Source organism: Schistocerca americana, chromosome X (assembly GCF_021461395.2).
Source record: "Schistocerca americana isolate TAMUIC-IGC-003095 chromosome X, iqSchAmer2.1, whole genome shotgun sequence".
Classification (NCBI taxonomy): domain Eukaryota; kingdom Metazoa; phylum Arthropoda; class Insecta; order Orthoptera; family Acrididae; genus Schistocerca; species Schistocerca americana.
Window position 1 is genome coordinate 294,048,078 of NC_060130.1, and position 14,407 is coordinate 294,062,484.

The following is a 14,407-nucleotide window of genomic DNA, read 5'->3' on the forward strand; positions in this document are numbered from 1 at the left end:
GCAATTTATGGACACAGAGAATTACTGGTAAGAAAAGTGCACCGAATGCAACTGTGGAGGTGGTGAGGGAAGTTTCACATTTAGCCCAAAAAAATGAATGGTCTGCAGAAGCCACAAACTTGGAATACCACAGCAAATTGTGTGGAAGATTTTGAAATGTCAATTACATGTCAAACCATATCATCTGCAGCTTCTGCAAAAATGAAAACCTGGAGGTTATGGCTGACACATTCCATTCTGCATAGCTATGCAGAAAACAACTTGAAGACGAATGTTTTTCCTCTAAGCTATACTCAGTGGCAAAGTAACCCTCCATTACCTGGAAAGGTTAATCACCACAATGTGAGATTGTGGGGCACTGAAATTACTCATTAAATTGTGGTGCTTGAGTGAGATTCACTCTGAAGGCTATTGTTTTCTGTGACTGTCAAAGAAGTAGCTGTATTTGAACAAGAGTTGGTAACCTCTGATCATAGCACCGGTGTTTGTTACTACCTGAATGATGAACTTTCGCATTTCTGTATTGGGCATAGTGGCGAAGATGATGTGGCTCCATTCATTTATCCTCCTAGGCTCCTGACCTAATGCCTTGTAACATTTTTTTTCCTTTGGAATACATTAAGAACCATGTTTCTGTACTGCCAAGAACACTGGAACAGTTCAGAGAATGCACCTGTGCTGCTTTGTTGACCTTTCACAGGATTTTGCTACAAAACATTTGGAATTAACTTGCCTACCACTAGAATGTGTCATGTGACCACAGGGGTAGTCATAGAACACTTGTAGAGTGCAAAATGCAAACTTGGTGAGTTACAGTTCTGTTCATGCATCTGTCATACAATGAACAGCCAGAACGTTATGACTACTGACCTACTATTGATAAAGACCCATCCTGTTGATAATAGAGGCCGCTTGGGAGGAATGACTGCTAGTCATGCTTGTAGTATCAGTGGGTGTGCTGTTCGTGTGTAGAATGGGTAAGGCACATGGTCTATCAGAGTTTGACTGAGGATAGATTGTGATGGCCCAGACGCTTGGCACGAGCATTTCAGAAACTGTATGACTTTTCAAGTGTTCGAGAAGTGTTGTTGTGAGTGTCTTCAACAAATGGTAGAACCAAGGTGAAACCATGTCCAGATGTTGTGGTGTTGGACAGCAACCCCTCATTCTAGATGTCGGATGTCCTAGGCTGGGCAGGCTGGCTGAAACAGGATTGGTGACGAACTGTAGTGTAACTAACATCCAACTTTAATGTTGAGCAAAGTACAAATGTGTATGAACACATGGTGCATTGAACACTCCTACCAATGTGCCTCTGCGGCCAATGACCTGTATATGTGCCAATGTTAACACAACAACATCGGCAACTACGACTAAAGTGGGCACATGACCATCAGTAGTGGACGTTGGTGCAGTGGCAGAGCATTGCGTGGTCTCATGAATCGTGATAACTTCATCATGCCAGTGGGAGGCTGCAAATCCATCATCTTACAGGGGAACAGTGCCTTGACAACTGTATTGCAGGATGGAGACAAGCTGGTGATGGCTCCAGGCAGGATAACGAGAGGATCTTTCATACAGGATGACCCCATTTTTTCAGTAGACTATTTGCATTATTGTCAGCTTCTTGAGACCTTACTACTTTTCCATATACTTCCTGAGGCAATGTATTACTTGCCCCAAATGTTGTAAATGAAACTACTGTTAGTTGACTATAGAGGCATTTTTCATGCCAGATAAACTGTCAATTGACCACTATACCATTGTGAAAAAGTGAACTACTAGTTATTATTGCTTCAGTATTGTCTGGTTTGTGGCTCAGTTCATGGCTTCATTTTTTTGCTTGTTGCTGCAAATTGTTATGTCTGGATCTCTGAAGAATAACTGGTAAGTTAAAGCCAGAGGTTATGAGTGTTAAATCTAGATTGTAATTTTAATCTGTGGAAGCAACACAGGAAATAATAAAATATAGCAGTGTACTAATTTTGAAATTAGTTTTTGTCATGTGCAATAATTTTATGTGCTGCATTGACCCAGAGGATAGATCATGCATGTCTATACTGTGTATCCTAGATAGTTGTTGAACTCTGGAGTAAGAATAATTTGTTAACTTTTTACGTATTTATGATATCTATTCAGTGTCACACGCAATATTTGTCAAAAAATACCTCCATCTACTGAGGAGAGTGACAACAAGAATGGTTATTTTCATTGTATCTGTGATCTGTGTATTTCATTTCATAGGGATCACTGGAGACCAAGGAATACATTTTGAGTGAAGTCACGAAAGGCTTGGGTCTTAGTTCTGATCGTTTATGTGTTGTGGCTGCTCTTCTGGGAAATTATTTGTTGCCTGAACAAGATCTATTAGAATTCTACCATAGACTAGGGTTGGTGCAAAGCTTGGGAAAGGTAAGATATGATTGCAGTATGATAAAAAGATTAAAATTTTGTGTGTATAATGCATAGATATAGATGTTCTTGCTGTTTTTGCAGTAATGCTACTCCTGATAAGTGTAGTTACCAACATATTCATTTATTGTTTTTCATTAGGATCAAATGGTTATAAAGTTATGTACACTGTGTGGTAGAAAGCCTGTCATCTAGTATTCAAAATTGCCAGCCAAATGGCTAATTCTGTGTAGGATTGTCTTGTATTATTACTGCAGTGTTTAAGCTCTGGAGAAGACTTTTACAAATAATTTGGGTATGGCAATAGAGGAATGTCTTTCTTTTCTTTGTGAAGTATAGGGAACAGTTGTTGCTAGGATTTTCAAGCAACAGATCTGGCATGACAGTTATGCTGTGATTCATCCCAAAGATGTTTAATAGGGTTAAGTTTGGGTTTTTGAGCAGGTCAGTTCAGCAAATCTACCTACTTTTTTTGAATCACAGGTCAACAGCATGTTCACTACCAGACAGAAGTATTAGCATGCTGATGCAGAAGAAAGGCAATTTCAGACATATTTCTTAGTGTGAGATGCGTGGAACTGTGGAAAATGTTTTCAAATAAGTGTGTTCACTTTGCTGTTAAAACTGATAGTGCAACTCAAAACTAGAAAGAACAGACCATGTTAACACCCCCATCAAATTTCATTGCTGCTACCACATTATCAAGCAAATATTCTGGGCTAGGCATCTTACATGATACATCCCTCATGGGTGGCACAGCAATGAAAAGAAGAAAGTGTGTCTGTTTATATTAATATTGAAATCCATATTGAGACAGACACACACACACACACACACACACACACACACACACACACACACACACACCATACATGGGACAAGCCCCAGGAAAGCACCTGAACTAAGTTGCCTTTCCCCCTGTCAAATCTCATTAAAAACGTTTCCCACATCTCATCTCTCATAGCTACCCCTCACACATGTCTACACCACACAATCATATAAGGTGGCTATCTTTCCACTTGGGAAAACATAAAATAAGAAACATGTTTCAAAAAACATTATTTTATTTTTAATATTTTAGTAAAATGAAATATAATCTTAAGGTTACTTTCTTGATGTAACCATACTTGAAACGGCTGTCTGATCCTACATCGTTCTACGTAACAAGTACTGCATATTACCAGAGGTAAATTGTAATGAAATACTAAGACAGTCTTCTTGTGTTTGGAATAAAATGATTGGAAGTTAGTTAATTTATAGCAATACATAATGCCACAAAAATAAAATAATATCTTAAACAAATTTTTAAGATTAAGGAGAGAAAAACAAAAATTCAAAGTTACCAAAGTATGAATATCTATATTAATACATGAAGTGTTGATAAATATGCTTAGTGAGCTAAATTTTTGTCTTTCTTAAATGACTTTTCCCTTGTTATTGTTGAAAAATCAATATTCCATGCTTTTTGTTGTATATTGATAATATTGGCAAACATGATAACCAGTACTGACACACTTTAGAATTTATTAGGTAGTTTTATTATTATTTTTAGCTTGGGAAAAAAAAGTATGATCAAGTTTTGCAGTAGTCACACTTACAGTTAAATACCTCATGGCAGCTATACATCTACATTTTACTGAAAACAGTCCTATGAAGTCTTGTGTATCAGACAATTTAAATATTTGTATTTTAAATGACATTCTAACCAAAGTTAGCTGTTTGGAGGAGAAGTGTCATCAGGAAATGTCATTGTAAATTTCAGTGCTTCATTTTGCAAGAATTTTGTCACATGTGGTAGATACGGATAAAAGTTGTGTTGCTTAGTATGCACCTGTAACTTACTTCATTTCTTGAAACTGTATGTTTAGCTAAGAATAATGTTAATCAATGCTTAAAGAAGAAGAGAGGTGCCAGTCAAGTTGTTGTCTGTCAACCTCTTGTGCTAGCAGAAAGTCACTTCTGTACGGTTTTTATTTATTTGTCAGGAAATTTACACTCAACACCCTGTCTTTCACAGGTTTTGAAAGCTTCAGGGGTTTGTTGAATGACTTTTGATGCTAGTTATTCCTGGCAGCACCATTCCTATGAGGTCATATGTTGCTGCACTGCCTGTACTCTCACATTACTGGTCCTAGATGCTATATTGATTGTTTCTAGTATTTTGCACTGAACTACTAAATGGGTAACAATACTATAGAATTATCTTTTTAAGACGTATTGCTAAACTGGTTTATTACATTTCTTACTTGTGAGAATCATTTGGAGAGCCTGAAGGGTGTCAACAAATCTTTAAGTACGTAGATGGAGTCATACCCCTCAGTCTAATGTGTGTGTCTGTATAGTTACCATGGAGGTACTCTCTGAACAAGATCTCAAATCTTAGCACAGCAGTATGCTGTGATTCAAAAATCAGTATATGCACCCAACTCTTTTGAAAGATGGGGCTGTTTCTTGTTTAGCACCTACAGTGCCTTTAAGGACTAAATGTGAACTGTTTTTGGCACTTTTGGGGTGTTGTGAGTGAGCTTTCATTTATCCCAACATACACGATAGCAGAAAGTGAACCCTCATACAACAGATCAATATAAGGTGGTAGTACACGTGCGCGCGGGCGAGCGCGCGCGCGCACACACACACACACACACACACACACACACACACACACACACACACACACATTAGACTGCACAGTGCAGATCTAGGACATAATATGGGGACACCATGAAACACAGTAAAAATCTATTATTGAACACTGTGTGAAGTGTTGGCAGAAGTGCCAACACCGTGTTGCTAGAGGAGACCGAAATCCACTCGTTTAATTACACGCAGACTGGCGTGAGATCTGGAACAGGACAATGTCTTGAGAATTTCAAATAAAGTACGTAGATGATGTAATACTTAACTTTAATCCATAATTGGTGTACATCGCTCTTGACGGTACAGGTTTTATAATAAGCTCAATCTAACTGGTAATGGAGCCTTGCTAGGTCGTAGCAAATGACGTAGCTGAAGGCTATGCTAACTATCGTCTCGGCAAATGAGAGCGTAATTTGTCAGTGAACCACTGCTATGAACGTCGGCTGTACAACTGGGGCGAGTGCCAGGACGTCTCTCTAGACCTGCCGTGTGGTGGCGCTCGGTCTGCTATCACTGACAGTGGCGACACGCGGGTCCGCCGTATACTAATGGACCGCGGCCGATTTAAAGGCTACCACCTAGCAAGTGTGGTGTCTGGCGGTGACACCACACTGTGTACACAAGGAATACTCGGCTTATGTTGTAGCTTGAGGCATGGAACTTGTTGAAATTTTTCTCCTAACTAGTCCTAACACAGTTAAGGTGAACTAACCAACCTAATCAGTTCTAAAAGACCTTTTTTTTTTTTTTTTTTCCAGCTAATAAAGCTGTCAATTAGCAAAAAGTAACCCAGCAGGCACCCTGATTTTAACTGTTGCTGCCATTCTGTAAGCAGGGACTGGCTACTACGACAGCTACTGTTTATGGGCATTGGCAGCTGTGAGCGGTGCAACTGATGAGATGCAATAGGGAATGGCTGAACTGCATAAACTGTGCTGTTGCACAGAAATGCAATGATCCCTCCCTCCCCTCCCTCGTGTATGTGTTTGTAAAGTAAGTCTAGTACTGTGTTGCTTATTTTTGACTGCCCTACATGCCCAGAGATTTCATTCAGTGGTGAGGAATTTTTTTTGCTGTGTTTGAGAATTGTGTCTGTATCTATGTTTGCTGGGTAATGATGGTGGACCATGACATTGTGGTCAGCATGTGTAGAATGTGTCCTGTTAGTTTTTAGACACACACGAAACCCAGGTGTCTGTGTATACAGCTATACAGCTAGATAACTAACAACAGAAAGGGGGAGGGTAGAGAGAGAGAGTAAAATTACACTTCAGACACTGGAAGAAAACAACTAACCAATAGATGTAGCCACATGCAGTGTACTTGTTAAGTGATAAATATGTATGTGAAGGGAATTACTTCAAAATAACTTCAAGGATCAATGAATAAATGTTTTACACAACACGCACATCTTAAGGTTTTTGTCAGTTTCATCATTTTCCCAATATGACTATGATAATGCAGGTGACAGGCTACACAACCAGAACAAATGAATGTACTTCAGACTATATGAACTAGTAATAAAGGTAGGAAAAATCACAATTGTAACAATGAAAAAGCTGAGGCTTACTTTTTAAACTGTGAATTGCAAGAAAAAGGAGTGTGTGTGTGTGTGTGTGTGTGTGTGTGTGTGTGTGTGTGTGTGGAGGGGGGGGGGGGGGGCAGAACCTAATTTACTGATACGTTGGCCAGATATCGGGTTTAGATGTTTTGAATTCTTAAAATGAAGAGAAATACAAAATTATTAGAATTGGCACTGGACTGATATGTCAACTGGAGCTTTGTACAAAGCAGCAGGTCAGACAACCTAATAGAGCGAAGCTGGTTGGCCTAAAGCAGACACAGTCAAATACTTATGGGTTTAGTCAGTGTATCAACAGAGTTGACTGACTGACAACCCTATTTTGACCAATATTGTTCTCAAACACACTACACTTCATACGCCAAAATAAAAGCCATGACAGCTGGCAGTGCTACTCCCAGTTTTCAGAAGTTACTGGTAGAAGGCTGCTGGTTGTACCCAAGCTACCAGTCTGAAAACAATATGTAGCCCAAGATATTTTTGTATCAGTAAATGAAGAAAATAACACTATCAAAAGTAGAAAATTATGATGTTAAACTCACTGTGTTTAAAAAAAAAATTAAAAATTAAAAAAAAGTACAATTTAGTACTGTCTTCTTTGTGTGATGTATTAAGAGGCCTTTACAAATACTGACGGGTTTTTGCCACTGAACGTGCATGCAGCATAATTCAGAGAGTTTGGTCCTCTTAAAATGGTTCCATGAAATGACAAATGGGTGCATTCAATGAAGCAGATATATGTTGCAAGAGAAAGCACAAGTAGTCACTGCAGGTCAAGATTGAAGATTAAGTGCATCAAACATCTGGCTAGATTCATTTAAAAAAGTCATAAATTTAATTGGAGAAAGTGAGGCTGTTAAAAATTTGAAGAACAATACTTCAAGATGGCTGATGATGCAATAAAAATTTTCATTTCAGTGACATTGGGATATTTTACAATCTAATTTTCTTTCATTAAAAAGGGAAATATGTGACAGAGGCAAATTGAGCAAAGAAAAATTGACTGTACTGTTGTGTATAATATTGATGGAAATAAAGAGATGCCATCGTTGGTAATTGCAAAGTGTAAACTGGGCTGCTGTAAGAACACAACCTTACACTCAAGCTTTAGTAGCAGTACCTGCAGAACTTTTTGGTAGATTACTTAATAGTTTAGAGGTCAAGACTGGAGCAGAGACAGAAAGATCATTCTTATGGATGCATCTAAGGCAACTTCTTTTATAAAAAAAATGTTAATGTCGTGTATACTGCTATCAGAACTGCATAAGTCACTTGCACCTCTAGGCCTGGGCATAATGAAATGTGTGAAAGGAAAATACAAAGTTACTGTTGCGCAGGGCTGAATTTCGTTCCCGCGAGACCAAGGTGGTAATGAAACACATTTTATAGGCTAAACACTGTGCTATGACTCGACAAACAGCAGTGAGTTGTTTTGCAACTTCTGGCTTTGTTACAGGAGTACTTGCATTTTTGACAGATTTCTGTAAAGAAGAATGGAAAGTAATTACAGATGTTTTTGGAAGTGAGACATTTCATAACTTACCTTTCACACACTAGTTGAGTGTAAGTGAAATGTGACACACTCTTGTGAATAAATTAGTATAAAGTAAATATCTACAGGTGCTGTCAGTGAGGATGATGATAAATGTGAAAAGGAAGCTTCACATGGTTTTCTGTAGTGTTGAAGGGACGAGATGCCATAAGGAGCTATTTTTCATTAGTTCAGACAGTTCTTGCAGCATCAATCGGCTGGAGTGACAACACGTGTCACTTCATTTTATTGAAAGGAAGAAACAAACTAATGTTGTTGTTTTGTTTTTTTGTAGACCAAAAGATGTTATTTAAGAAGTTTTCTTTACCTTCCTTTATCATGTTTACCCTGTATCATTTGTCAAATAATATAACACTCAAATAAAAACTGTGTTGACTTCGTTTTGAATACGCTGTGTAAATCACAAGACAAAATGGTGATTTTTACATTCAGGATAAAAGTAAAAAGACGTTTTGAATTAACGATAAGCTGCACTTTAATTTCCAGCACACTATAGCTTGTGTCTAATGAATATTTGTAATGTTTAAAAAGTTTGAAATTACATTGTGTGCACCCTTATAGTGTAAGTAAGGTAAATAACTATTTAGGGATAACACCATTCCAGGAAAAAATATTTAAGCCGCAAGACATTAGTCAAAGGAGCTTCACTGTAATCTGTACTGTTTGTGAAAAATTATTTGAATCAGTAACACACGTACGGAGATATTTATGTTTTGTTGTCATCTGACAGTATGATATGGTGGAGTTACAACTTTAAGGCGGAGAGGCCATAAATATATAAAACTATTCCCTGCTGTTTCGTCTTCGAGTGCAGCAGATAGCTTCAGAGGTAAGCCAACAGTAGCTGCCAGTTTCTCTCGGAAGATGTCTTCTGCAGTCTGAAACAAAATGTCTGGGAATAATTTTATATATCAACTACAACCTTTCAGCCCAGAAATTTTAAGTTGAGTCAACACTGGGTGTGAAAGTTTACATAGTGTGATATTGTGTCTAATGTCTTTGAAATCCAAGAATGTGGAATCTGTAAGTTTGCGTGTCTGTATGATTAATTCCTAGAACTGTTAATAAAGTGAATTATGGTAGCAGAACTTATCCAAAATTCCTTATAAAAGTGTTCACCACATTGCAAGTGAAACTAAAGAACAAATATGCTAATCCCCATAATAAGACACTGGAAAAATGGTGTTTAGAAGAATTCTGTTGGCACCTGGTAAAATTATTGTTTTATTGATGTACAGCCAGTTTCACAACCTGTGTATCAAGAAAAAATTATTTTACCAGCTGTCAGTGGAATTCTTCTTAACATCGTGCTTTTCAACAGCTGTGGATGCCCAGAATATAAAATACCTGGTCTATATAAATAGTTCATTATAAATATCTAATTGTTCGGTCATTATAAATAACAGATTGTTAATCTCAATATGATATGTATTATTAGAGTTGATAAAGAATGGTAGCTGAACTACATTCAGTGAAACACAAATACTTGTAGACTTTGAATAATTCTTATTAATCATTTGTGGGAAATACATTGTTCCCAGATGTACCTATACATCAGAATTTTTTGTGGAAAACTTATTGTGGTTGCCTATGATCAGCAGAGTCTTGGGAGTAATAGCATTTTCCCTTTGAACTTTTTCATTATGTGGTCATGTGTTTTGGTGTGATTTTGTTGCAGTTTATAAGCAGTATTCAATAATTAACATTAGAAGGCTAGCGGAACATCTGTAATAGTTATTTCTTCTGATAATCAACAAAGATAAGGTCATCTGTTAATAATATGTAAAAAATGCATTTCTTTGAATAGTGTGCTGTGAGTTCTGGAATGGCAGCAGCTGGAGATATTAAAATTACAACATTGCTGTAATGAAAATTCTGAATGAATGTTACAGAGGTAATGTAAAGTGATGTTACACGTGACGTTGATACGTAACAGAGTGCCAGCATCTTTAATATAGTGGTTGAGAGAACATGTGCGATGAGATTGAAGAAAGAAGTTCAAACTCAAAGGAGTAGTACTAGTTATTTAGATGTGATTTTTGAAAGGTGTTGAAATTGCTTCTGAAATCTGCTGTGTTAAGCAATACTTCTCTTTAAAACTTACTGGACTGAGTGAAATATTTGATCATCTTGATTAATAGTAACTGTAACTTTCATTCCAGATTCCTGTTGATCCTTTAGTGAAGACAGTTGCAACCTATGTAAAGGGACTGCCATCAGTTGAGAACTTGGATACAATTGCAGCTCAGATTTTTGGTTCAACTACAGATCCTAGAGTTTCTAGATTCAAACAAAGTGTGCAGTACTATTTAAATGGAACAAAAGATGGGTTCTTAAGATACAGAACACAGGCAGCCCGTATGTATACTTAATCATGATAAAAATTAGCACTTTATGTTGTTTCGTGTAAGTCTTAAATTCCCATTTCAGTACTCATACATATTCTTTCTGGCAGTGCACAACCTTTAATGAGATCTTCCCATGTAACAGTTTATGGCACATCTTGAACTTTTTTAAATTTGTGACATCACCACCAATATGCAGTACCACTTCTGCATCTATTTATTTTATGCTGTGTATCCATCAATTTTGTGCGAAATTGGCGTGAAGAGCATATCGTTAGTAAAAACCAAATAAGAGATGATTGTAAAGTAGTTGGAATAGTCATAATTGATAACAGCTCTAGAACCTTGTCCCCTAATAGTGCTTATTGTTGTAGTTTCATCTAAGAATGCTGATTTTTATCTCCCGAAGCTTAACTGTGTCCTAAACATGAAGGTAACTTGTGCATTTGCTTTGGGAGCTGCAGCCAGTGCTAGAGGTTCTTCGTTGCAGATCTTGGTTGGTGTCTTTTTTTTCCACCAATGATGATTGAGAGGTTAGGTGAACAATATGTGCCCTCAGTGCTGTTACTACTAATAAATAAAACAATGGAAAGTCCAGGATGGAATAACAACAGTATGGAAAGAATAGATTGCTACTCAGCACGTAGAGGAGGTGCTGAGTTGCAGGTGGGCACAATGAAAAAGAATACTATAATCCGTTCATTGTAAGAATAAACCTGATGTAAACAAACACAATGATTGGTCAGAAGCCATTGCATATGTACACTGGTGGTGTTACACTCTTGGAAGTAGGTCCTACTTACGTATTAGATATATTATCACTATGTTACGTTAAATGAAACTTTAAGATATTCAAATGTATTAACAGCCATCAACGTTTTTTGTAATCATGCTTTAGCTACATAGTTTTTATTTCAAAAATCGTGTACAGTCACAGCCTCTGCAGCACTGTGCTCTGGTTGTTGTGCTGTTAATTTGTAGTATAAAAATCGTTGAGGCTGCTTTCTGTTCCATAGTGAAACACGTGTGTGGAACACAGTTAAAAAGTGTCAAGAAATACTATTCTTAATGTTTTTCATAAATTTACGGAGATAATCGGCTTTGAAGTTTCCCCAGTGTTGTATATACTGCAGTTGAGACACATATGCACATTGATCTTGTAGCGCAGTCGGTAGCGTAATTGAATGATATATACAGGGTGTATACGCCTCGGGACAACTGGGAGATCCGGGAATAACCCGGGAATTTTGTCATCTGGAAGAAAACCGGGAAAAACCCAGGAATTTTTTAGAATTCCGGGAATTTTTCATTGTTTTAGTTTTCAGTTAAATTTTTTTAATTTTGACTGGTAAGAACCGATACTCTAACAAAGGATATTACTGTATCCCGCTACTGCAGAATAATACTTCAACAATAAAACATAAATGAGAGAAAAAATACGAAACTAACTTAAATTGCAAAGGAAGTGCGCCAAATACGATGACGACACACAGTGCTCGTGCAAGTGTCTGCCGACAGCAAAATGTGTCAAAGGCTTTAAGAAGACTATGAAATGCTTCATAACAACAAACTGCCTCCGATGAGTGTGAAGTCACAACTGTTTACATTGGATTCGTTTTAGAGTTACGAGCGGGCTCGTGCACATGCGCAGTTGAGTCGCGTTTGAGTTGTAGATTCTCCCGCTTCTGGCTACAGGAATGTGGCTGTTGGCTGTGCAAGCAGTCGCAGTAAGCATCTATATGCTACCAGCAAAAAAGGGGGCGCCAAATTCATATTCTTGAGGAAGAGAACTTGTTTCACAAATCGCACAGCATCCAGCGCATGTTTATCTATCGATTATTCACATGATTTTGAAACGCTTCCCTGTTGGTTTTTGAACACATTTTAAGTTGATTTCTGAATGAATCATAAGTTGATTTTTTAATGTGTGATGTCTGTCAGGAGAATCCTCGTCGCATCTAGAAATGAACTTTCAGCAGACAAAAGGGGATGGCTCTATACGAGCTGAATGAAGTAAAGCCGAACGGATGAATGCCCATTGCTGTCTGATTGTGTGGTTGATTGGGTTTGTGGATGATCAGTGTTGTTATAATTACTAACAAAATGTATAGATTCAGACTACCAGAATGGAAATAAACGACTGACAGGAATAACAGGTGTGAAAGATCACGTATTATCTTCTTGGTGTATCCAAGAATATGAAATTTTGACAGAAAATTTTTGGCCTGATTGCTATACTAGTAAGGACCAGTTGCACAGCCCCGGCTAGAAGCCGCTTAAGTTCTATTTTGGAAGTAACGCAGATAACGTGTTGTACAAACACGTAATAGCGCCTAACCGGAAAATAATCGCAGGATAACTAAACCTGTGATTCTGGCAGGGTTAGTGAGGTTAATCGGCGAATAAATTTTGACAATGGCAGGAATAGCTACAGAATTGGTGATGACAAGATTGTTTGTTAGAAAGAGGAAGGAGAAGAGACGGGGACATCACACAAATTATGGAAGAATAAGACTATTCCAAATTTATATAAAAATTTCGTAATACTAGTTTTCGATCTCATGCTTGAGAAACTGATGCGTATGAATGAAATGTGAAATTATTTCCTAACATAAAGCTTTTTGCTTGTAGTAGGCCTAATAGGCATTTATTTATTTATTTCATGTTCCGTAGATCCAGTAAATGAGTCAATCACAAGGATATGGAATGTGTCAAATTGTACAGGTTTCAATTTAAACTTACAATAAATGCAAGGGCAATTCAATGCCAAATTGTACATAGTTTAAGTAAGACATACTATAAATACAGTAATAGATACAATATCAGCTAGATAACATAACAACCATTTAACAGAACAAGGAGCTTCAAATAAAGGTTAAAGATAAGAGCACAAAGTTAAATCAGATATTAGGCCTACAAGAGTAAATACAGGTGCAGCCAATTTGTTGTTACAAAAAGTGTGCTAATGCTCAAATGCACAATAAAATCAGTTGAACTACTTCTAGACACAATAAGTTTAGTGATGGTATACATTTTCTTTCAGATATTCATCCACAGTATAACAAGATTTCTCTGTCAGGTAATCTTTGAGAACCTGTTTAAATTTTGGCAGTTCTGTATGAACACATTTAACATGTAGCGGTAGAGCATTGAACAGCTTAATGCTGAAGTAGTAAACTCCTTTTTATACCAGAGTGAGACGTTTCATTTCGAAATTTAGATTGTTTTTGTTTCTGGTGTTATAGCCATGGAATTTACTGTTGTCTTGGTAGATAGAATAATTTTTGCACACAAAGGTCATCAAGGAAAAAATATACTGTGAGGCAGTTGTTAGGATACCTATCTTCCGAAACAAGTGCCTGCAAGAGTGTCTTTGGTGGACCCCACACATTATTCTGATTGCTTTTTTTTTTTTTTTTTTTTTTTTTTTTTTTTTTTTTTTTTTTTTTTTTTTTTTTTTTTTTGTGAAAACTTTTTTTGCAAGTGGTTGGTTCCCCCAGAATATGATAGCGTATGACATCAATGAGTGGAAGTAGCCAAAGTAGGCAACCTTAATGGTGTCAACTTCAGCCACTGAATAAATTACCCGTAATGCAAATGTTGCTGAGCTAAGTTCTTTACATAGATGAAGAATGTGAACTGACCAATTACATTTGCTGTCTATGTAAGCACCCAGGAATTTTGTATCTTCAACTTTCTGTATTGGTTGATCTCTACATTTTATGTTAATTTCATCGAGATTACTTTGTGATCTATGGAACCTCATATAATGAGTTTTATCTGCATTGAGTGAGAGACCATTTGAGGAGAACCAATTTAAGATGTCATTAAAAACAGTATTTGTAGTTTGTTCAAGATCGTGATCAATCAAATCGTCAA

The 14,407-nt window shown here is 37.1% G+C and overlaps 1 protein-coding gene across 1 annotated transcript in view; it reads left to right on the forward strand.

Moving 5' to 3' along the window:
* The window catches only part of LOC124555131 (constitutive coactivator of PPAR-gamma-like protein 1 homolog), a 217,321-nt gene that overhangs the window by 42,187 nt on the left and 160,727 nt on the right, over positions 1-14,407 (forward strand). The window contains exons 6-7 of the mRNA XM_047128943.1: positions 2,245-2,412; positions 10,346-10,541. Coding sequence (XP_046984899.1) covers positions 2,245-2,412; positions 10,346-10,541 — 364 coding nt within the window. The remainder of the gene's footprint in view (positions 1-2,244; positions 2,413-10,345; positions 10,542-14,407) is intronic.